Consider the following 22,770-nt stretch of genomic DNA (forward strand, 5'->3'; position numbering starts at 1 on the left):
CACACAGATGTTGAATGTTGCTGTATTTTAATTGATACTGATTGTGTACTGTGCAAAGCTGCATTTTTAGGAAAATCTTTATAGTTGTAACATGTATAAACTTGTACAATCTGAAAGCATGTACATTTGAAAAGACCCAGAAAAAAGTAATATACCAGTTTACATGTAAAGATTAGTTGGTAACACAAAAACCCTTCTTTCCAGACAAGGACAACAAAGTATGTAAACAGCAGATTTTTGGTTGTAGCTTTAAGTAACTTTTACATTTCAGATAAAAAAAAATAAGCTCTACATGTCGTCCGGCTGGTGCCGGGACACCTCGGAGTTTTTCAGGTTCACTGGAGTCCCGGGGTCGTCTGTGCACACTGCGCTGAAGCGGCTGTGCCGAAACTCGATGGCAAAAGTGCCGATGAAGAGGAGGAAGAACATGACCAGCGCCCACTGACACTGAGCCGCCTGAGTGTGGAGGCCCTGAGCCATCAGGGAGAAGTCTGCGTCAGGTGAGTTAAGGTGAGACGAGCAGATGAAGGACGGCAGGACGTGAACATGTGCGCTGATATTCTGCTTCTAGTTTAATGAGGCATTCAGATATTTAGTAGTAATTAATTTGTTCAGGACAAGTAGCTCTGGAGTTCCATCAAATAATTCTTCATGAGGACCAGTAATCAGTTCCTGATTCTGACTGGTTGTCATGTCGAATGACGACAGACACAAATCTGTCTGTAGAGTAAATCTGAAGTCATAGTGGGGCGACGCTAAGATTAGCTTAGCATAAAGACTACATCTGTGAGAGACTGCTGGTCTGGTTCAGTTGAATGGCAACAAACTCCACCTGCTGCACCTGTAAAACTGAATATTGAACATGTTAAGTTTCATGTGTTTAATCTGACAGAGCCGGGCGACATGTTTCTGTTTCTGTGGTCTCCACAATAAATCAGGTCATTTTGTGAACCCGTGAACTCATTTGGCGGCTCGGTTTAGTTCATTTTCTGTGTCTTTGTAGTTGTTTTGTGTGTCTTAGTCATTGTTGTCTTTGTAGCTCTGTGAATCTTAGTAGTCATGTTGTGTCTCTGTAGTTTTGTGAATCTCTTTGTAGTCGTTCCTTCATCTAAGTAACTATTTTTTGTCTCCTTGTAATTTTATTTCTGTCTCTGTAGTTTTGTGAATCTTAGTGGTTATGTTTTGTCTCTTTGAAGTCATGTTGTGCATCTTAATCATTTGTGTCCCTGTAGTTGTTCTGTGAATCTAAGTAGTCATTTTTCATTGTGTCTTTGTAATTGTTCTGTGTGTCTTCGTCATTGTTTTCTTTGTAGCTCTGTGAACTTTGGAAGTTATTTCAATTGTTGTTTTTTTGTCTCTGTAGTTTTGTGAGTCATAACTTTATTTTTTGTCACTTTGTGTCTGTAGTTTTGTTTCTGTGTCACCAACTTTACTGTGGGTAATTGAGCGTAGCCGTCTGAGTGAAAGGATACAGAGGATCATGCAGACCGTGATGGATCCAGACAGCAGGAAACGGACGATACCAGCCGTCCTCCCCTCGTTCCTGATGTTGACCCTCAGGGTGATGTAGGACTGCACCCAGCAGAACAGCGTCCCCAGCCCGAACGTCATGAAGGTGCCGCAGTTGTGTATCATCTCGTCGGTGAACACCTAAAACCAGAACTGATCAGTGACATCACTCTTTACCTGTCACGTCCGTCCGTCTGTAAACGATCGTCGGTGTTTACCTGGAAGTTTCCGATGAGTGTCATTCCGAAGCAGCCGGCAGAGAAAGCCACCAGACTCCCGACGTTCAGCCAAGCTCTGTCTAGTCTGGGTCTGAGCTGAAGGTATCTGAGGACCACAATAATGAACCCTGTGGGGGAGAAGAACCAACAAAACGTCACTTCAGTCTAACAGCGTCTTCAACTTTGACTGTATGTAATGATCTCTAACGAGCTGCTCTCACCGACGAACGCAGACAAGTTCATGACCTCACTGAAGATGCAGCTGGCTGGAGGGAAGTTTCCTGCAATACTGAATGTGGAAAAAGAGGAAACAGTTGTGTTTGCTGCTCTGAAATAAAGATTATTAACAACAATAACTTTGGACAAAAAGATGGATATGTACCTGATGTATGGAGGATAGAAGGATCCATTTCTTCTCCTAAAAACACATAAAGTTTAATGTCAACACATTGTTCGGTCATTATTTGCGGTTCATATTTTTTAAATTCTTACCATTTTGAACCCAGCGGTGCAATCTTCTCATCGCTGACAGCAACAATGTATCTATTAAAATGCATCCAAACAGAATATCCAAGATTAATGTTATTATCATTGTAATGTCACATTGTTTTTGTAAGGTGTGGTGTATCTGTGACGGACACTCTGTAGTCGTTTTATGTTTCTTTGTTGTAATTTTGTGTCTCTGTAGTCATTTTTAGGTCTCTTTGCGGTTGTTTAGTGTCTCTTTGTGGTCGTTCAGTGTCTCTTTGTTGTCATTTAGTGTCTCTTTGTGGTTGTCTAGTGTCTCTTTGTTGTCATTTAGTGTCTCTTTGCGGTTGTCTAGTGTCTCTTTGTTGTCGTCTAGTGTCTCTTTGTTGTCATTTAGTGTCTCTTTATGGTTATTTAGTGTCTCTTTGCAGTCGTTTAGTGTCTCTTTGCGGTTGTCTAGTGTCTCTTTGTTGTCATTTAGTGTCTCTTTGCGGTTGTCTAGTGTCTCTTTGTTGTCGTCTAGTGTCTCTTTGTTGTCATTTAGTGTCTCTTTATGGTTATTTAGTGTCTCTTTGCAGTCGTTTAGTGTCTCTTTGTGGTTGTCTAGTGTCTCTTTGTTGTCATTTAGTGTCTCTTTGCGGTTGTCTAGTGTCTCTTTGTTGTCGTCTAGTGTCTCTTTGTTGTCATTTAGTGTCTCTTTATGGTTATTTAGTGTCTCTTTGCAGTCGTTTAGTGTCTCTTTGCGGTTGTCTAGTGTCTCTTTGTTGTCATTTAGTGTCTCTTTATGGTTATTTAGTGTCTCTTTGCAGTTGTTTAGTGTCTCTTTGTGGTTGTCTAGTGTCTCTTTGCGGTTGTCTAGTGTCTCTTTGTCCTTGATTAGTGTCTCTTTGCTGCTGTTTAGTATCTCTTTTCTGTCGTTTAGTGTCTCTCTGTGGTTGTTTAGTGTCTCTTTGTGGTTGTTTAGTGTCGCTTTATGGTTATTTAGTGTCTCTTTGTGGTTGTCCAGTGTCTCTTTGTCCTTGATTAGTGTCTCTTTGTCCTTGATTAGTGTCTCTTTGCTGTCGTTTAGTGTCTCTCTGTGGTTGTTTAGTATTTCTTTGTGGTTATTTAGTGTCTCTTTGTGGTTGTCTAGTATCTCTTTGTCCTTGATTAGTGTCTCTTTGCTGTTGTTTAGTGTCTCTTTGTCCTTGATTAGTGTCTCTTTGCTGTTGTTTAGTGTCTCTTTGCGGTCATTTAGTGTCTCTTTGCAGTCTTCTGACCTCTTGTTTTGTGACTTTTTTAATAGTTGTCACTGTCTAATAACTTTGTACCTTTCTATGATCGTTCTCTCTCTTTGTAGTCACTCAGCATCATTTTGTTGCTCTTTGTAGTCTTTGTCTCTTTATCAGTAACATTTTGCAGCTTTAAAAATACACTTCAACCTCAGTATTGTGTTTAAACAGGAGATGAAGAGAACGATTCCTGCCACAGCAGATCCATGCTGACACTAAACACTACTGCCCATAATAATACAGGAAGCTCTCAGAGGAAACTTGAGATATGAAAACATTACTGTGCTGTCAGGCTGACTCCAGTCCTGTCATTAACAGTCGACTTACACCACCCACAGTCCAGCAGCAGTACATGCAGAGTAGATGGGAGGCAGGAGAGCCCAGGGACTGCACCTCAACATGTCTTCACCTGGAGCACAAACATGTGATGAAGAGGAGGTGGACAACACTTAAAAACAGAGCTACATGTCAAACAACTCAGACTTTTACTTCACCTTGTATGATTTGTAATTTTGAATAAAAACTGGATACAGGAAGTGATGAGTCCAGGCCTGTGAGGCAGCAGCAGCAGCAGCAGCAGCAGCAGAGGCTTTAATCAACACTCACACTGATTACAAATGTCGGCCACTGTCACAAACACCGAGCAGCTCCTTCATCTGAACGTGTCTCCTGGTCGTCGTCGTCGTGGCTCCTCCACGGCATGTAAGTGGGATCACTTTCACTTCCGATTTCAGTCTGTGTCCTTCAAAATAAGAGCACGGAATACAGCAGCTCAATTATAGTGATACATGATGTGATGGAGGAAGAAGTCAGATCATTTCTGCTACAGCGACAAATATTAACATCCAAATGTAAGTAAAATTACTTCAGTGTGAAAGTACTCAGGTTAATATTATATCAGTGGATTATATTAATTACTGGAAAGTATCTAAAAGTCATAATTGGAGAAAAAAGGTAAAAAAGTGAAAGTCACACAGTATCTGTTATTAACTACACCACTACTACTTGGCAATATTTTTACTTAAAGGGTAATTTCTCCAATTTTCCATATTAAAGGAATAATCTAGAAGATCTTCATGTAACTGTATACGAGCTAAGTCATCACTATCTATCACTGAGGTAACAATGATTCCAGGAAGAAGATTATAAACATTTTGAAATACTGTCTCTGAGAAATTCTTAATTATTTGGGCCTTTTTGTAAATTTGGCAAATTGTATACACTGAGTTCTTTCTGTGATGTTAAGACAAACTTAATAAACCTTCTTTTGCTATTTTATTGACAATAAGTGGAGAAACATTTTCTTACATAAACTTTTCTCTTTTTCAATCTGATTGCCAATAAAATAAATTACATTATAAATGTGCCACTTTGGCTATAAGTAACTAAAGTTATCAAATAAAGTAAAAATTATAATACAAGTGGGAAAAAACTACAAATGATATATAATTAAAATATTGCTTCAATGTGCATCTGTTATTCATTCTCGCTCCTTGAACACATTAAACAGTGATCAGTAAGAGCTACTTTCCCAGACTCCCTTATAAAATCGCTCAATTTAGCGAGTAGTTGACTGAGGAGGAACTTTATAACTTTCTGAAATGCCGTCTCCGACAAATTCTTAATTATTTCATCTTTCTTGTAGATTCAGCAAATGTCACACATGAAGTTCTTTCTTTGTTGTTGAATTCAGACAAAAGTTTTCCTTAATAAACTTTCTTTTCGTATTCTATTGTCAATAAAATCAATTCATTCTAAAGTGTACCCTTTATTTTCTTTGCAGATTTCTACATTTATTTGGTAACTTCAGCTCTGACGCAACGTGCAGAGAATATATACAACATTTTCTTCCAGAAAAAAAAAAAATAAAATACAGATAATATTTGGAGTGACAGTTGATTCAGTGTCCAAGTTATCGTCCCACTCAAATCAAAACGACAACATCATATTGTAAATAAATACTATTTATTGAAAATATTGCATGTAGTCAATCCAAAACAAAGACTTGTTTTCCTTTATTAACAACATAAAGCGAGGTTGACCACTCTGACTACAGCCATCATCATCATCATCATCATCATCATCATCTTCATCATCATCATCGCTGCTGGAATGAAAATCAAGTACAAGTCTTCTTCCACTCTCCCTCTGAGGTCTGATTAATTAGCGCATAATTAACCCCAAATGCCATTAAAGAAGACTGTTAGCGTTTGTTTAAGCATGCATACTTTAAAATTCATAAAAGCACAGTCTCTCTTTTTTTTCCAAAAGTCCATTGCACTCTGCTGGAGCCTCGTGATTACACAGACAAGAGAAAAATACAAACAAAAAAAAAACAGTAAAGAAAAAGAAATAAAACAACATCAAACGTCCTCCACAGATGGGACGTATCCCACACACTGGTATCATCTTGGTCCAACGTGTTGTATGTAGTGACACCAGTGGTGAAAGTAAAAAGAACTATCAGACGTCACAACAGGCACGCTGAAGTAAAACTGAGCTCCGAACATTAAAGCTTCTTTAAATGAGGAAGCCTGTGTTTGAATTAATTCATATTCTCATCTAACTTTTTGTTACTGTGTTTCTCTGTAGCCTCATTCGCAGGTCTACTGCGAAATGCATGCAGGCGATGATGCATTTATAAGTCAAAATAAAGCCAGATTCTGTAAAATTCTACACATTCGTGGATTATAACGTATCTGAGCGTTGCTGTAGTGCACAAACATTAAAAGACTATAAAGATGAACAAGCTTATATTTCTTAAATGATTGCTGTTTGCATGATAAAGCAGTCGGGAGCAAAAAAACGCATGCTGCTATTAAAACCTAATTCATTAAGACTGGCTTGATTCTATTAGAGGCTCATCAGAGCTGCTCTCAACATCCGTCCTGAGGGATTCGATCACAAGGGGACAGATCTGAGTCTGTAAGTTCACACCTGGTAGACCAAATAACCCCGTACATCACTGGGACTAACAGACACAAACTGCATGTATCATGTTTGCCGAATTTACAAGAAGGCCCAGATAGTTCAGGATTTGTCAGAGCAGAGTTTCAGAGCATTCATAAAGTTCCTCATAACTCAACAACTCACTAAATTGTGCAATTTTTTAAGGGAGTCTGGGGACGTTTTCCACAGGTGACAGAGAAGTAGCCTATAATTAATTATGTTTGATGTTAAATGTTGCCACCTCTCAAATATTAAGTGTAAATGCTAAATTTTGTGTCTTACAACAACAATGTAAGACACTTCATATACCAGCCTCCCTTTACAATTTGAGTAATTGTAAGAATTATTAGGAATAAGGAGAAATTTAACAAACTTTCCTCAGTGACTTCAACTAATTCACAGTCATTCATACCTTCTTGTTAATTTGGCATAAATGCAAAACATGAATTTGTTTGTTTGCTTCTAAAAATTGTCAGTTAGTCAAATTATCAAACAAGAAGGTGATTCTGCTTCTATGTCTAAAGTGAATCATACCTGCCAACATGTGTTTACACTGATTTCACCATTTACACTCAATTTATGAAAGAAGACATTATATTGATGCTAAACATGTAAAATGTTATGAATACAATGAACAGTAACCAGTATAGGCACTTGGTTGTCACCCAAGGTCAAAGTCCCCAGACTCCCTTGAAAAAGTGCAGAATTTAGTGAGTTGTAGAGTTTGGAGACACTTTATAAACCTTGTGAAAAGCGGTCTCTGACAAATTCTTCATTATTTGGACCTTCTTGAAAATTCAGCAAATGTTCTGCCTTACGTTCTTTCGGATCGGATCACTCAGGATGGATGTTTACATCAGGGTCAGATCAGCCTCATTACTGACTACATTTATTTTGATAATCTCAACACGAGTACGGACAAATGCCCTTAATATTCCTGAATCTCCTGGTTCTTTGTCGTCACTGCTGATCAACACCGCTCTATAAATTAGGTTCTTTCAACACGATGAAACTTCTGATCACCAGTTTGGAGATTTTCAAAGCAATTCTTGCATATTCATTAAATTCTCAAACATGAATCCACTTCCAGTTTACATTAAAAACACATGTTTGGTTCAACTTGTCGGTATGTTACGGTGGAGTCTGGAGCCCTTTCTTTGTTGCACTCAGGATTTACTTTCACCACTGCGTGCAACTCATAGCATGGCTTGTGTTTGAGTTGCGTCAGAGAAGATGAATGGCACGTAGAAGAATTTAACAGGATTTTCGTACATCTCGGAGTTCTTCGTCAAATGCGGCTTCCTGTGAAATGAGCTGGACCCCCCCCCCCGACCGGTCCCTCTCCGCCCGTCCACCGATCGACGGCTCGGAGGAGTTCGGGATTTTTCTGCCCGGTCAGACTCCCAGTTTGTTGGCTTGTGTCAGCACCACCTTGAGAACGGGCATGAAGGCTGACGTCTCGCTGAAGTTGCTGCTGCTGACTATGTGGGTGTGGATGTTGAGGCCCTCCGTGTAGGATCTGGACTCTATACTCCGGGCTATGTTGTGAAGACCTCCGACAATGGCGGGAGAGAGCTGGAGACAAGAACAGTTTAGGTAACAGGAAGACGTTTGACCTCATGTGCCGACATTTTAATACTCTTATCTTACATTTCTCCTTGATTTGCAACATCAAAAGATGGTTAGATTATGTCAGATAAGATGTTTGTGGTATTTAAGACTTCACAAATCTGAATTTAAGACAATTTAAGAGGAACTAAATCAAAAATCCGTCTCGGCACACTGAGTTTTGTGGCTACAAGGACGAGGAAGTCGCGGCTTTTTAAATTAAATTACAGTATTTGTATTTCTTTTCTCTGTAACATTCAGTTTAAAGTAAAACTGCACTCCTTTCTCTCTTTTCATAAACATCAAGGACATCATCGTTTTCTTCCTCTTCTTTTTATCCTCATCATTATGAACCAACACTCACCGTCTGCTCTCTGAGTTTGTCGTAGAGCGCCTCCAGACGTTTGTTGGCGTCGTCGAGCTTCCTCTTAGTTTGCTGTGAAAACATGAAACAGAGTCCGATTACACTTGAGCGTCACTTTGAGGTGTTAAGATGAACGGAGCTGTTGTCTCCGTCAGAGAGACTCACGGGGTCGGTAGCTACAGCCAAGCACTTCTGAATCAGCCCCTCGAAGGTGGTCTTCAGGACCTGGTGCTCGTCGGGGATGGGCTTCTTCATGATCTTCTCAGCGGGGATCGACTGCAGAGGCTGGAAGGGTTTTAAAACAGGGTCAGAAGTCTAACATGGGAAATGACTTGGAGAAGTTTTTGCTGGATGTTGGATGCGATGAAAACTGTGGCCAAATTATCACTGTTTGACAAGCAAACTGGAGGATACGCCCCCAAAAAAGAGATTTATGCCACAGATTTTAGACAATGAAGGGTTCAGTTGTTACTGGAATATCATCAGGGTACAGTTAGGATATTAAAAGATGGTCGTGTTTTTATTTTTGTACTCTTTCTTGGTGTTCTTCATCGTATTTATGGGGCAACAGAACTGTTTTAAAACACTTTTTGAACAGTTGAGAAGGATCATTTTTAATCTACGGATGTGATTTAATGAACTCTTACAGCCAATAATCTTTTCTGAGTGTCGCACTTTGATATTTTAACACAATAAATAGATTTGAAACAGTGAAACTCAAATGAATAAAACCTCCTTCAACAAAAATAAGAATATGTTCACATTAAAACACTTCTTTTTGTATGGATGTGAGAGAAATCTACAGTCCGTACCTGTATAACGTCTCCTGTCGGAGCTCCTGGTGCTCCCTCCATGCTGGTCTTGGGCATCGCAGGGTTCATGGGTGGAGGGGAGAACTGCTGCTGCTGCTGCTGCTGCTGCATGCCTGAGTAAGGGACCTGGGCACCATGTGGGCCCTGGATCATGGCCTGAGGGGCCCCCGAGGGCACCGGCTGGGCCTGAGGGTCGGCGCCCAGTGGAGCCATGATGGGAGAGGTGATGGGGGCAGGAGGGGTGTAGGTCTGTTGCACCGGCTGAACGACGATAAATACAATTAATTTCACACGTCTTCCTCTCCGTCACGAGGAGGAGTTACAGATTTATAATAACGTCAGCAGACTCACCTTCTTCTTCAGCGCTCTGCTCAGAGCCGGAGGGTCGTTCCAGCCGTTCTGAGGTCCTGCAGGAGAAACACGAGCCTGATTACACCTCCGGCAGACGGCTTCAGGATTTAAAGTGTATCAGAATATATTCAATCTGTTGGCCGGAGCTTTGATCACAAGAAAAACATTCAACACTTTGGGAAATACAGTTTTTAACTTGCGTGCAGAGACTTGATGTGAACATTAGGAAGGAAAAGATTCAGGCTGCGATTAACGATTGTTTTCACTGTCGATTCATCAGCTGATTATTTTCTCATGAAATGTCAGAAAAAAGACGAGACGAGAAACCAAATTACTCTCACTGATCAAGACGATTGATCCTCTCATGTCTTTAGATTAATATGAAACTACGGATGTTAGCTTAGCATAAATAAACGAAAAGCTAGCTTGAATCTGCCTCTCAACACTTCTGAAGCTCCCAAATCAATTTTGTAACATCATGTTTGTTAAATCAATCAGTAAATCAGTAAATAAACTCTATTTCTTTGTGCTAAGCTAAGCTAACTGGCCGCAGCCTCATATTAAATGTACAGACATGAGATTTGTTTCAATCTTCTCATCTAAATCTCTGCAGGATTCACAATAGGTGTTTTTTCCCAAAATGTTGAACTTTTCCTTTAAAGCTCCTCTTCAGATTCACAGTGTTGATTTGATTAATCTGCAAATATTCAGCTGAGAAAACTCATTTTACTGTAATCAGCCTCATGTGATTTATAATCAATTAAAAGATCAAAACTAGAATAAAAGCAGTGCAAATTTAGCTCAGAGTATTTCAGAGGATTCTAGTAAAAGTTTAAACATTTAAAAAAGTAAAAAGATAGTTCGATGTGATGTTACTTTTATCTTCTCAGGCTGCTGTTAAATGATAAATAACTTAAATATATATATATAAATATTTTCTTTCTTACATTCATGTAAAACTTTTCATTTAAAAATATTCTTATATAACTAAATACAGAATAAAAATCATAAGTCTAATTTTTTGTATCATTTCAATGTTAATTTAAGTGATTTAATTACTGAAATATTTGATTAACAAGTTTGATTCTTGACTACATCTTATCAAACTACTTTCAGTTTTACAGGTCCTGCAGAAGTCTTATTTTACTCGTTGTTTTCTGGTCGTATAAAAACTAAATATTAAAATAAGTTGATTTAAAGAAAAGAGCACAAATCTGGTGAAACATGAAGAATTAGTTAAATATGTGGCATTTTCTTTTACATTTCTCAGAGAAGAACATGTTTCTTCAGGCCTATAAAACAGTTATTAAGAATTGATTGTAATTAAAGTCTATAATGATTAATTAGATGATCAAACTTCCTCTGTTGGTGAGATTTGATTGTCTTTTTTTTTTAAGAAGTTAAAAACCAGCAAACGGTTGTTTAAGAGACTTAAACTTGTTATTTCAGTAAACTGTCCAGTATATCCCTTTAAACACGGCTGACTTCTGACTTTTGTCTGCATTGTAAATAATTCTAATCAATTTAACATTAATTTTGAAAACACAACATCAGGTGAAGACGCTCATGAGAAGGAAGCGAGACGTCTCAGACCTCAGAAACGACGCGTCTACTTCTGGATTTTATCGATTAAGACTTTTTATAAACGCATCTTAACATCTTCCTGGATGACGTCTGAGGAGGTTTATGATCAGCTGCTTTCTGCTGCTGTCGTGACACATGAGTTAACACAACGAAGACTCGCTGAGAGGCAGACTGACACTGTAAATATGGTTGAAGCTAAAAAGATGAAGTTGGAGACGCTGAGTGAGTTTGAGAGGAGAGTGATCAGAGCCATGCAGACCTGTTCTCTGGGAGGCGGGGATCAGCCCGGGGTCGGACTCAAGCTGTGTACCTGAGACTCCGCCTGCTGGAGGAGGAGGAGGAGGCATGTACGACACAGGAGATCCTGGACCGCCATGCTGGAAAGATGCTCCGGAGGACGGCGGAGCGGAGAAGGAGGAAGAGGAGGAGGAGGAGGAGGAGGTTGGAAAGTAAGGAGGAGCAGAGGAGGACAGGCACTGGTTGATAGGAGGCTGTCCGGGATAGACCGGAGGTGGCGGCTGAGAGGGGACGGGCTGAGTGTACTGAGAGAGGAAGCCAGGAGGCTCCGCAGGAGGAGGAGCAGCAGCAGAGGAGGAGTACTGAAGAGGCTGATAGACTGACACCCCACCAGCTCCAGGTGGGTACTGGCTGACCTGGGGGTAGGCTGGGAGTCAAACGAGACGCTGTTAGTGGACAACTGGTGCAGGTTATACTGACGACTGTATCATGCAACGAGCTTCATGTTCACAGACTCAAAGAAAGAGATAAACAGTCAGAACGAGCTGTAAGACGTTCTCATCCTCTGTTAGTGTGAGAGAGGCAAACATTTCTAACAGGAAATGTTTGATTAAAGAAGAGAGAAGAAGGACTGTGTGTTCATGCGTCAGCTCGTCTCCTACAAATACAGTTTCCAAACATTTCTGTCAGGTAGATTTTCATCTGTGTCCGCCCCAAAAAAAACCAGCCAGATTACTCCACTGTACATGAGCTGTGAGCTAACGTTAGCGAGCAGAGGGTGTGTGTCTGTGTGTTTTGTCTCACCAAAGACAAACCGGAGACTAAAAAGTGTATTAAGAAAATGTTTTTCCTACAACTTCTTCACAATAAAAGGCCATAAATATCAACTTTTTCCATTGGGTTAGGAGACGAGGTTGCTTAATGTCCTTCACAGTTTCATCTGTACCTTTTCTCTCCATATCAAAGATTTCTTAACGATAAAGACCCTCGTAACGCGCAGCTAACTCCTCAGGTGTGCGACACTTACGCTGGTACTGATGGGAGAACATGTAAGCAGGAGTGGAGGAGGGTTGAGGTGCAGCAGCTGAGCCGGCGGGAGGCATCCCGTACATCGGGTTTGACTGCTCCACCTGTAAAAAGACACACACAGGAAGCCATATTTTCAAACTAAAAGACAGAGAAATGTCCACTGATAGACGAGGAGCAACATGTACGTCGTGACAAGCAGGCAGACGTGAGGACGACGTCTAATCAATCCAATCACGGGAGGAGCAGGAGAAACTAATGACGGACTGAGTGACAGCGAACGCATCGCGGGAGACGCAGGAAGTCGCTGTGGGTGAACGCAGGTTACCACAGACGCACCAAAGCAGCCAGACAGGATTTTTAGAGAATCGTATTTAATTATTTGAAATCACTGAGGTGGAAGTCTGCGTGCGAGAACATCTGTAAACATCAGCACAGGTGTGTGTGGAGGCCAGGTGGGCGGGCGGTGTACCTGCTGGTCCTGAAGAGGAGGAGGGACAGTGGGGAGGGCTGTGGGAGTTTGGTTACTCCAGGAGGTGACAGTGGAGGCAGCCCTCACCTGAAGCACAGAGACACACGGAACATACTAATGATGGCCGCAGCATGGAGGGAAGAGGAGGAGGAGGAGGAGGAGGAGGAGGAGAGGGACACACCAAACAACACAACAACACTTTGGACCAGAACCAGAACCAGAACCAGGGTTCAAATGACAGAAACACACCCCGAAAAATGAGGTTTGTACACAGAGAAAACTTGTTGCTACACGCTGGTGAAGTGTGGAGGACTGAAACTGAAATAATATTTCAATAAATAAACAAATATGTCGTTTAGTGCATCAGAATTAATAAAAGAAAAACAAATGTTGATTGATTAATTTATAAAATGGGACATAAAATCATATTTGTGTTTCAAAGTGCTTCTGTTAGCTTTACTAATGTCTTTATTCATTTATTGATTTTCAAATGTCCATCTGTGTATTTATTTACATATTAGTTAGCAAAAGTCAAAATGAAAAAGAAATAACATGAATAAATACATTTCAAAATAATTAATGACATAAAAACAAAAGCAAGTTGAAAAACTTAATTTAACTTCTTAATTTATCATTGTTTCATTTTTAGAGTCATTCTATGTTTATATGTACATACTACTTTGCAAAGTGGGAAGTGAAAAGAATACAGATATTACTGCACTAAAAACAAATGAATACATGAATTCATAACATTTAGAATTAAATGGGGAATTTAATAAACACGGGAATTAAAACAACGTCAGATAAACACAGAAGATGAACTGAAAGGCAGATTTCAACGTCACATTCTAAATATTAATTAGTGCCTAAGTTTAAATATCCTTTAATCTATTTATTGAGACATTTATTTTTGTCTTTATTTCTAAAATTTTGTCAGTTTCAGTCCTCTGTAGCTCTCCAGTCTCTTCTACGTGTCTTATTAATGTTTCATGGCTTCGTGTGATTTGAACCCCGGTGGTGAGATGGAAATCCAGATCGATGAAACGTCGACGACACAGCAGCACTGAGAGCCTCATCAGCTGGTCGGTCGTGTGAGACGGTGATGGAGTCTGAGAGCGTTTTATCAAATTATCATCCACTTTGGAATCCACTTATCAAATCTTATCAGGTTTCAACATTTTAAAAGAAACACAAACTCAAAAGTGTCTGATCGCCTTCAGAAACATGACAAACAACCTCTTATCGAACCTTTTTAGTGAGAGATAAACAGCTTTGATAAAAGATTAGAGTATTTCTATTAGACGCTCTTGTTCGTGTGTGACCTGGAGATGTTGTCAGGTGTTGGAGGAAGAGCAGGAAGAAGAGCAGTCTAATATAACCTGTGTGCATCCTGATGATAAACAGGTTTCACACAGACTCAGGTTCATGACTGACATCATGTCAAAGTGAAGAACAGAAACGTAACACATGTGATGTGATGCTGGAACTTACTGGCTGGTAATACTGCGGCTGAGCTGGCGCCGAGGCAGCCGGTGCAGGAACGGGTGCTGGAGCTGCCGCGGGGGGCTGAGGCACCATGACGGGCTGGATCGGGGTGAACGGATGGCGGGGAGCAGCCTGAGTCGGGCCGGGCTGATGAGGCCGAGCTCTCTGGGTTTGTGCCGGAGCTGCCGGAGCCTCCGGCTGCTGCCCCAGAGCCCGACGGAGACGCTCCCGGAGCTGCTGCACGGCAACCTGCAAGGTCCAAACGAGAGAGAGGAACTGTGGTCAGGGTGAAGATCTGCTGCGTCACATTCAGGCCGTCTGCACTGTGATACAGTGACAGATGTGAACGGATGTGTATCAGCGTCTTTGTTTTCTCTTCACTCGAGGCTTAATTAGCAAACACACAGACTGAGTGACGCACCTGGTTGGTGTTGTCAGGCAGGTAGGTGATGGCGGTGGACAGGCTGCCCTGGGAGGCCAGCAGGTTGGCGTACTGGCTCATCTTCTCAGCCAGCAGGACGCCGATAGCAGCCGGACCCGAGCGCTGAGTCTGCTCCACGGCCCGACGCAGCACCACCACCTTCTCCACCAGGTCCTGCAAGATGGAGACACAAAGCAAACATAAGGACTTCTACAGAAGCGACAGAACAGGCTGAAAACACAAAGTCGGACCAGTTCTTCGGCCTTCTGTTACTGTGTTTCCTTCCATTTGAGATTGTTCAGTTTACTATAATGAATTGAGCAAACAGATGCAGACTTGGAGCAACCGCAGTGCTAACTAACTGTGTTGATACAGAGTTAAAACAGAGATGCTGCCCACATGTGTCCAAAGTTAGTTGCAGTTTTCAGATACAAAGCTGGAGTCACTGTGTAAACATCAACTGAAGGTAATTATTTATTGTCATTTCATTGTTGATTATCTCCTCGATTTGCTGTTTGGTCTATAAAACATCAGAAAATGCTAAAGAAAGTCCAAAATGACGTCCACAAATCTCTTAAGATATACAGTTTCTGGACATATGCTAATACATTTTACTTTTTTCTTGGCAATCATTTCAATAGATAACATCCAATCCATTAATCGTTGCAGCTCTGAAGTACCTGGAGAGACAGTGGACACCGTCCGTCCTGCGCTCTGGTCCAGCAAGACACCAGTTTCTCCACATTTCCGGCACAGATGTAACACAGACAGGCCTGAGCCTGCAGCTGGGCGTCCTCTGCTGCCTCCAGTCGGTCCCCGAGGACATCTACGGGCAGACAAGTTCAATTATAGACCACAAATTCATGACTGAGACTACAAAATGTAATAAAAGAAGAGACAGGAGACACTGAGGACACCAGCATGTCAGCTGGAACGATGGAAAAAGGAAAGAAAAGACAGCAGCAGTGTAACATCGTCTCCTCCCTCCACGCTGATGGAGAGTCGGCTGAGTTAGTTGTGGTCTGCAAAACATTTCTGGAGCTTCACAGCAAAACTGAAATGAAGCATTCTCCTAAACAACTGAAGTAGCTGGAGACTTGACTTAGAATGTAAGAAACACAAAAACAAAATATAAAGTGACTCTGTGCAGCTGGTCTGGTGTAATCCAAGTCTCCAGAAGCCCTGAGATCCATTTATACCCATCTGTAAGCTGAAATCTTCACTGAGCTGCGAGCTAAATATATTAGCACGCACACTGAGGGTGTAAATGATGTCTTTCCAAATCAGTTTCAGATCTCTGAGAGACTTGGATCACACCATTTTAGTTTTTCACTTTGCTGTGAAGCTCCAGGAACGTGTTTGTCCAGCAGCATGGGAGGAGGGAGGAGACGATGACTGGATTCTTATTTTTGGGAGAACTTTCCGTTAAACTGACCACAGAGGGAGGAGAACTCCTCGGGCTGAGCGTAGGTCATGACGGCAGCCAGCGCCTCCTTCCAGTTCTGCAGCTCGCACGTGTTCAGGACGTCGTGCCAGTCCTTCATCACCACGGCGCTGATCAGCTGCACGACAAACACACAGTTACATCATCAACAATACACTTTTAATTCATTAACTCTCCTCGTGAACTTCTCCTTGTCGCCGTCACCTTGGTTATCTTGCTGTGTGTTTTGGTGAAATACTTCTTCTGGGTTTTCTCTAAGAGCTCGGCTCCTCCGGCGATGGCCAGGATGATGCTGTCTGCCATCCGGTTGTCATGGAGACAGAGCTCCACGGCCCCCTCAAAGTCTCCGGTCAGCAGAGCCTGAGTGATCAGCCCGTCCACATCTGACCAGAACACACACAGTATTTAACCAGAACCAAACACGACAACCACAGTCAGTTCTCCCTCTGTGACAGGAGGTTCAGGGCATCGTTACCTTGACTGATGCTGAGACTGACTCCTCCTGCGTTAGCTGGAGCTGGAGACGGAGACGGAACAAGAGCAGGGGAAGGAGACGGAACCAGAGCTGGAGCCGGAGATGGAGCAAGTTCTGGTTCTGGAGCCTCGGTGGGCTGCTCAACTGGAGCCAAAGTCTCAGCAGGACTGGCCTCCTCCTCCACTGGCGCCACTGTCTCCTGAAAACACCACAGTAACATCCCGTCATGTCTTCACGCGTCACAACATTCTGCGATTTCTATTATCTTAGCTGTGCAGGCACCTTGTGACAGAGCACGTGATCAACTGAGCTGTAAAACAGAATCTATGAACATGTGCAGCACTGAAGGTGTACCTCCTCCAAGGGGATCTCCTCTTCCTCAGGGAGAACTAAGTCCACATTTTCTTCCAGTTCGTTGGTCGCTGCGTCCTCAGGATCTGCTGCTGCTGGCTCTTCGGTCTCTGGGTCAAGAGTGGAGTCGAGCTCTGGTGCAGCGTCTGGCTGAAGGTTTGCAGCAGCGATCATGTCGAACGCTGCCTCGGGAGTGGAGTCCAGGTCCAGTGTGGCTTCTGGTTGAGGGTTTGCAGCAGCGATCAGGTCGAACGCTGCCTCGGGAGTGGAGTCCAGGTCCAGTGTGGCTTCTTGGTGAGGGTTGGCAGCAGCGATCAGGTCGAACGCTGCCTCAGGAGTGTCAGCAGGAGGCACAAAGCTGAGCTCCGGTAAAGGCTGCAGGACGGCTGGAGGAGCAGGCGCCTCCACCTGAACGTTGAGGGAGGATATGAGGTCAAAGTCAGGGAGGATCATTACAGGAAGTCACTGCCAAGAAATAGTCCAGCAAAGAATCTAACACTGACTGCTCTGCACAAACGTACCTGCGGAGGGTCGGCAGGTTTTTCCTCTAGTGCTGCAGAAATCTGATAATAACAATAACAATAAAAACACTTGTTTATGACAACATGTACTAAAAGACAATTGACGAAAGTATTAAACAGAAAATAGTCAATGTTTCTGTAGTGTCTTACGAGGCTTACAGGAGCCTAGAAAGACATCTCACCTTTAAGGCTAGCTCCTCTTTGTTGTACCCCAGAAGTTCCAGGTATTTGCTGCGAACGTCACTTTCAAAATTAGCCTGAAAATACAAAAAAGTCACACAAACAACTTTAAAAATACAATCAAATGTTTCCAGTTTTATTCAAATGTTTCTAGAAAGCGATTCTTTCCAACCTTCAGGAAGGACCACAGAGTCTTTTCAAACTCATTTGCAGCCGCGTCGATCTTTTCCTGGCAGAAATCCACGAAGCCTCCGGCGCTCAGAGTCGCCTGCAGCTGCTCCGAGCGCTGCAGGAAGGCTGTTTCTGTAACGACCTGGCTGACGTGAACGACGTGAGCAGTGGGCTGCTGAGGGTTCGGCTTCATGTTCTCCAAAGATACCAGCTTCCCACCAAACTGAACAAAGCAAGAGGAAGGTTTCAGATGATAAAACAGAGACGCTCGATCCTCAAAGTCATGAAAACTAAATGAACGGCACTCACAGCGAACGAGGCTCCGACGGGTCGGCGGATCCACTTCGGAGGCTTCTTCAGCGGGGTGACTGTGGCTCGAGGGGCGGTTGTCTGGGGAAGCTGCAGCGGGGGCAAAGTCTGCCCCGTCCCAAAAGGATCCATGTTCCCAAACGAGGTACTGATCTGTAAAGACAGTCAAGTTAGACAAAGAAGATGATAAGTCAGTCTGGTCTCCTTTCTCCTCTCTCAGGATATCTGAGCTCACCTGGTCGGCGTGTCTCTGGCTCTGCGCCTGGTTGCTGCCTCCCATGATGGAGTAGATATCAATGTGTCCGTCGAAGCCTGCAGCCGACAGCACCGCGGGGTTCCTGGGGCACCACTGGATGTCAAAGCACCACTGACTGCTGGTGGGCAACTCGTACAACACCTGGAGACACAAGCAGAGGATTTATTGACATCAGAGGGACAGAAGAAATACTGATTTATGCGTATAACCGACATTAACTGTCATTTATTTTTACCTCTCCTGTGTTTGGATTCCAGCACAGGATCCTGCTGTCCTTCCCGCAGCTCAGCAGCAGCTCAGGATCAGCCAAGCTCCAGGCGATGGCCAGGACACCCCTGTGCATGAAAAACAATACAGTTAAACTATCAGCACTCTTATCCTTCAAGCCTGCAGAGGAAGCTTATCGCTGCTTCTGAACAGGTTTGTTTACCGTGTGTGATTCTCTAAAATCTTCAGAGGAGAGGTAGCAAAACGTAAGTCCCACATCTGGATGACCGGCAGCCGGTCGTCCTCCGAGGCCACGACCAGCTGAGTGGCAACTTCTGGGTTCCAGGCCAGCCCCGAGCAATGCATCTGAAAAAAACAAAAAAAACAATACACAATCATAGACAGATTCAGGCGAGCAGACGGCACCAGATTCAACAGCAGAGAATGAGTAAGACTTTGTGTGAGTGCAGGAGGAAGGACGTACTCTGTTGCTGTGGTCGCTGACTTTAATGATGAGGTCGTTCTTGCGGAGGTCCCACACTGAGGCCCGGCCACTCGGGCTGGCAGAGGCCAGGATGTGTTGGACCTGTCGGTTCCACGACACGCAGCTGATGTCCTCCAGAGGCTTTCAGACAAAACAACAGCTCTTTTATTTTTCCAGCTTCTTCGTTGTGAATATTTTCTGTTTTCTTTCCTACTCGATGACAGTAAACTCATTAATTAACATACAATATAGTGAAGAATAGAGTAAAACAAATGTACCTGTGTTTTGGGTCCTGGTGCCATTGGAGAGCCGAAGTTATTCATATCCCAGATATAGATTTCAGACTCATTCCCACCTGATGCAACCAGGTTTGTCTGCAGCAGAGGACAAAATACAGAATCAGTCACTGCATTTGTTGATAAAGTCAAATTCAACAGTTGAACAGGTGAAGTCTCGTAGTCCACAAAACATAACAGAAACGTAACAGAAGCTCCAGAAATGTTCTGTGGACTATTAAACTTCACCTGACTGTCCATCAGCATGGAGGAAGGAGATGATGACTGTATTATCATTTTCGGGTGAACTGTTCCTTTAACTGGATCATACCTGGAACGGGTTGACGTCGAGAGCTCTCACCGGACCCGTGTGCTTCTCGCTCTCAGCAATGATCACATCGCTCTGTCCGGCCATGATCTTTGCGGGGTCGTACAAGATGACGTTGCCGTTCTCGCCTCCTGCGATGAGAACGCCGGACGGGTGAGCTCCGCCGTCCATTCCGTACGGACCCCAGACCAGTTTGTGGTATCTGTGGACAGGTTTGTGGTGAGCAGCTGCACTCAAAGGGAAAAACAATCGACAACAACATGAGTGCAGCTTTCAGTACCTGTGAGAGGAGGAGAAGCTGCCACATGACTTCATGTCCAGAGACGGATCAGTCAAGTCCAGCTGGAAAAACTCCAGGGAGGCACTGGTGCTGAAGGAGGCATCCAGCTGCTGGGCTGATGTTCCTGCAGAAAGAGAGAGCCGGACATGTTGTGCTACTTTATATATGAAAGCAGTTTCTCCAGTTGTTCAAACAGCAGACGAGGGAGGTGCATGCTCTCGGACTCTCATTAGTCTAAGTGACTGTATGACTTGGTAGGCACGATATAAATGATATAACGTCCTGTCAGAGCTGCAGACATCGCAGCAGCTGCAGGCCTGTGCCGGCTGCTCGCTGCATGCTCGTACCTGTCGCAAGGTAGATGGGGTGGTGCTGCGCAGGACTCCAGCTCTGGATGGCTGTGCGGTTGATCTCTTTGAGTTTCATCCTGGAAAAGCAACGGAGGAACATGCAGAAATGACTACAGAGAGGTGGTGACAGAACATTATAATTTTGCTTTTGTTTCCCTCCTTGTGGCTTCTGCAGGAATCAACCACAGATAACAACATAGCATACATACAGATTAAAAACAGGTTGTGTTGCTGAGCTGGCACATTTTGTTCATCTCTCAGTCATTCATCTGTGAAAAGATCACTTCCTAATGTGATTTGTACAGAATGCGAGTAATTAGTATGACTTTATCTTTGCATTCCCTGATTAACCACGGCGGCAGAGAAGTGACATGAAAAAGAGTTTTGCAAAAGAAAGACGGTAAACAAAAGAGATATGAACTGATTGTTAGTGCAGACGAGGATTTCCATCACTGATTGGGATTTTTTTTTCACAGCCAGTTTGGTCAACAAATCCTATATTTGCATTCAGGCTGCACAATTAATCAACATATTATCATTAGCATTACCACTAATATAAACCATATCCCCGTCACTATCTGTCAACATAATTGCAATATGATGTTTTTCTAACCATATTTATGTGACAAATGTTTCCAACAATAACAACAGAATCACAATACAACGATAACTGATAAACTGCAAGACAGTCAGTGGAAATGATAAATTGCAATATGCAGGAATAGTGTATTTATTTGCTGCATTGTGGTGTCAGTTTCACAAAATCTGACGTGAAGAAAGATTTTTAAAAAGTGCAGTCTTAGTTTGTTCCGAACCCTTGACCCGTTATTTTCTCCTGCTTTAAACCAGAAACACTGACAAACTGTTGAGCTGGCGTTTCTTCTTAGAGAGTCGTCCATGTCTGAATGTTAAAATACTGCGTGCGTGAGGCCAGTAAGCCTGTTAACCTGCAGTAACATCCACCGGCTCGGTCATATTTCCACCTTGTCAGTGTTTAAACAGCAGAAACACGTATACAGTTCACCAGCACCACACACTGCATCCTTAAAAATGACTGTTCACCTCTCAAAATGGACACTGCCTATTTTTAGAAAATAAGTATTTTAAGATTTACAGTAATAATAAGGTAATGATGCAAACTCTGATATGTCCATTTTTTTCCATAAGTGAATAAACAAGCTGTTCTCAGAACAAGACAGACTGAAGCTAGACAGGTGGCAGGGTCCGCCACATGTAAACAAAGTAAAACAATGTAAATTGCATCGTCCTTTAAGGTGAGTTTGTTTATTCAGTCATGAAAACAAAACAAGTTTGATTATTTAGTTTGTTTAGATGTGAAAAAAAAAAACCCCACAGAAATACCTGCTAAGATTTCTTCTGCAAAAACTACATAATGCGTCTTTAAAGTTTAATCAAAGGAAAGATGTGTTAGACTGCATCAGTTTAATATAGGTGCACCTAATAAACTGTTAACTGAGAGTAAATGTTTTATTTTTAAATAGACTCAGGCTAAGAAGAGGCACATTAGTTATGACCTGAGGTGATATTGTGGAGTAACTGGTTTACAGACAACTAGTTCAAGTTGTACTCTCACTTCTACATTGTGTCTTCTCACCATTCACCCTCATGACTGAAATAAATACACTAGTTACACAGTTACAGACAAAGGCCTACTTACACTGACACTAATTATCACATCGGCGCTGTGTTATTGAGCCGATTTGCAGTAATGACATTACAAATGGCTTTCAAGGAACTGACCCACCATTCGGCTAGCTTCTCACATTCAGAGGTGGACATACAACCAAACAAAAAGTACAACTGCAAGCTAGCAGCGAGCTAACAGCTGACTGCCCAGTCAAACCCCAACACTGTGGTGACAGTGAGGAGCCTCAGCAGGAGGAGGAAATAAAGCAGAAGAGGCAGAAAACGAGCTGCAGTTTGTTGTCACTTCTTGTACACGCTCACCGGGACATAGTACAGCATGTCCTGGAGCTACAGGGGTTAAGTAGCCTGCTAGCTGCCTGTGCAGGGAGAGTGTGTAACAGAGTGGAGACAGTTACTCTCATACAAACCCACACGCAGATATCTTATCACTTCACTTACCTTCCTTTTCTTTTCTCCTTCTCACGTGAACACACATAAAACTGACGACAAACACAAACCGCCTCCGCGCGCTCAAGTTCCCCGTTTCGGTTCTGCTCTGGAGGATTAACGGTTGTAAAAACAGAAGAAGAGGCTACCGGGTCCCGGCTGCCGACTCAAGACAGATTTCCACGTCCCCACTGGTCTCCATCAACGTGGCACTAAGCAACAACCTCCTCCTCCCACGAAGAAGAACAACAGCTTCCGGGGGACGTCAAC

At 42.8% G+C, this 22,770-nt stretch overlaps 2 protein-coding genes across 8 annotated transcripts; both read right to left on the reverse strand.

Annotated features, from left to right (window-relative positions):
• Positions 1 to 10: 10 nt before the first annotated feature.
• On the reverse strand, positions 11 to 4,207 carry tmem150c (transmembrane protein 150C). Of its 2 annotated transcripts, none has more exons than XM_037116340.1 (8): positions 4,073 to 4,207; positions 3,794 to 3,875; positions 2,220 to 2,270; positions 2,110 to 2,145; positions 1,949 to 2,016; positions 1,728 to 1,855; positions 1,473 to 1,650; positions 11 to 491 (listed from the first exon to the last, which is right to left on the reverse strand). In XM_037116340.1, the coding sequence occupies exons 2-8, from the start codon at positions 3,865 to 3,867 to the stop codon at positions 289 to 291; spliced, it is 738 nt and encodes a 245-aa protein (XP_036972235.1). In that variant the 5' UTR covers positions 3,868 to 3,875; positions 4,073 to 4,207; the 3' UTR covers positions 11 to 288. The 2 variants fall into 2 exon arrangements, with proteins under 2 accessions (XP_036972235.1, XP_036972234.1); XM_037116339.1 differs by having other exon boundaries at positions 3,961 to 4,191.
• A 1,205-nt stretch (positions 4,208 to 5,412) lies between these two features.
• sec31a (SEC31 homolog A, COPII coat complex component) lies at positions 5,413 to 22,724 on the reverse strand. Of its 6 annotated transcripts, XM_037117398.1 has the most exons (29): positions 22,513 to 22,724; positions 20,404 to 20,483; positions 20,057 to 20,180; positions 19,780 to 19,978; positions 19,452 to 19,547; positions 19,174 to 19,314; positions 18,913 to 19,055; positions 18,718 to 18,817; positions 18,462 to 18,623; positions 18,227 to 18,379; positions 17,919 to 18,140; positions 17,749 to 17,823; positions 17,567 to 17,608; positions 17,376 to 17,453; positions 17,049 to 17,303; positions 16,695 to 16,893; positions 16,424 to 16,602; positions 16,211 to 16,337; positions 15,456 to 15,601; positions 14,776 to 14,949; positions 14,361 to 14,603; positions 12,870 to 12,956; positions 12,399 to 12,501; positions 11,394 to 11,798; positions 9,551 to 9,606; positions 9,200 to 9,460; positions 8,553 to 8,672; positions 8,388 to 8,459; positions 5,413 to 7,990 (listed from the first exon to the last, which is right to left on the reverse strand). In XM_037117398.1, exons 2-29 carry the CDS (start codon positions 20,480 to 20,482, stop codon positions 7,811 to 7,813), a joined length of 4,221 nt encoding a protein of 1,406 aa, XP_036973293.1. In that variant the 5' UTR covers position 20,483; positions 22,513 to 22,724; the 3' UTR covers positions 5,413 to 7,810. The 6 variants fall into 6 exon arrangements, with proteins under 6 accessions (XP_036973293.1, XP_036973292.1, XP_036973291.1 ...); XM_037117397.1 differs by having other exon boundaries at positions 11,445 to 11,798; positions 17,049 to 17,453; XM_037117396.1 differs by having other exon boundaries at positions 17,049 to 17,453.
• Between the last annotated feature and the right edge of the window lie 46 nt (positions 22,725 to 22,770).

The sequence above is a fragment of the Acanthopagrus latus genome, chromosome 12, assembly GCF_904848185.1.
Source record: "Acanthopagrus latus isolate v.2019 chromosome 12, fAcaLat1.1, whole genome shotgun sequence".
Taxonomy (NCBI): domain Eukaryota; kingdom Metazoa; phylum Chordata; class Actinopteri; order Spariformes; family Sparidae; genus Acanthopagrus; species Acanthopagrus latus.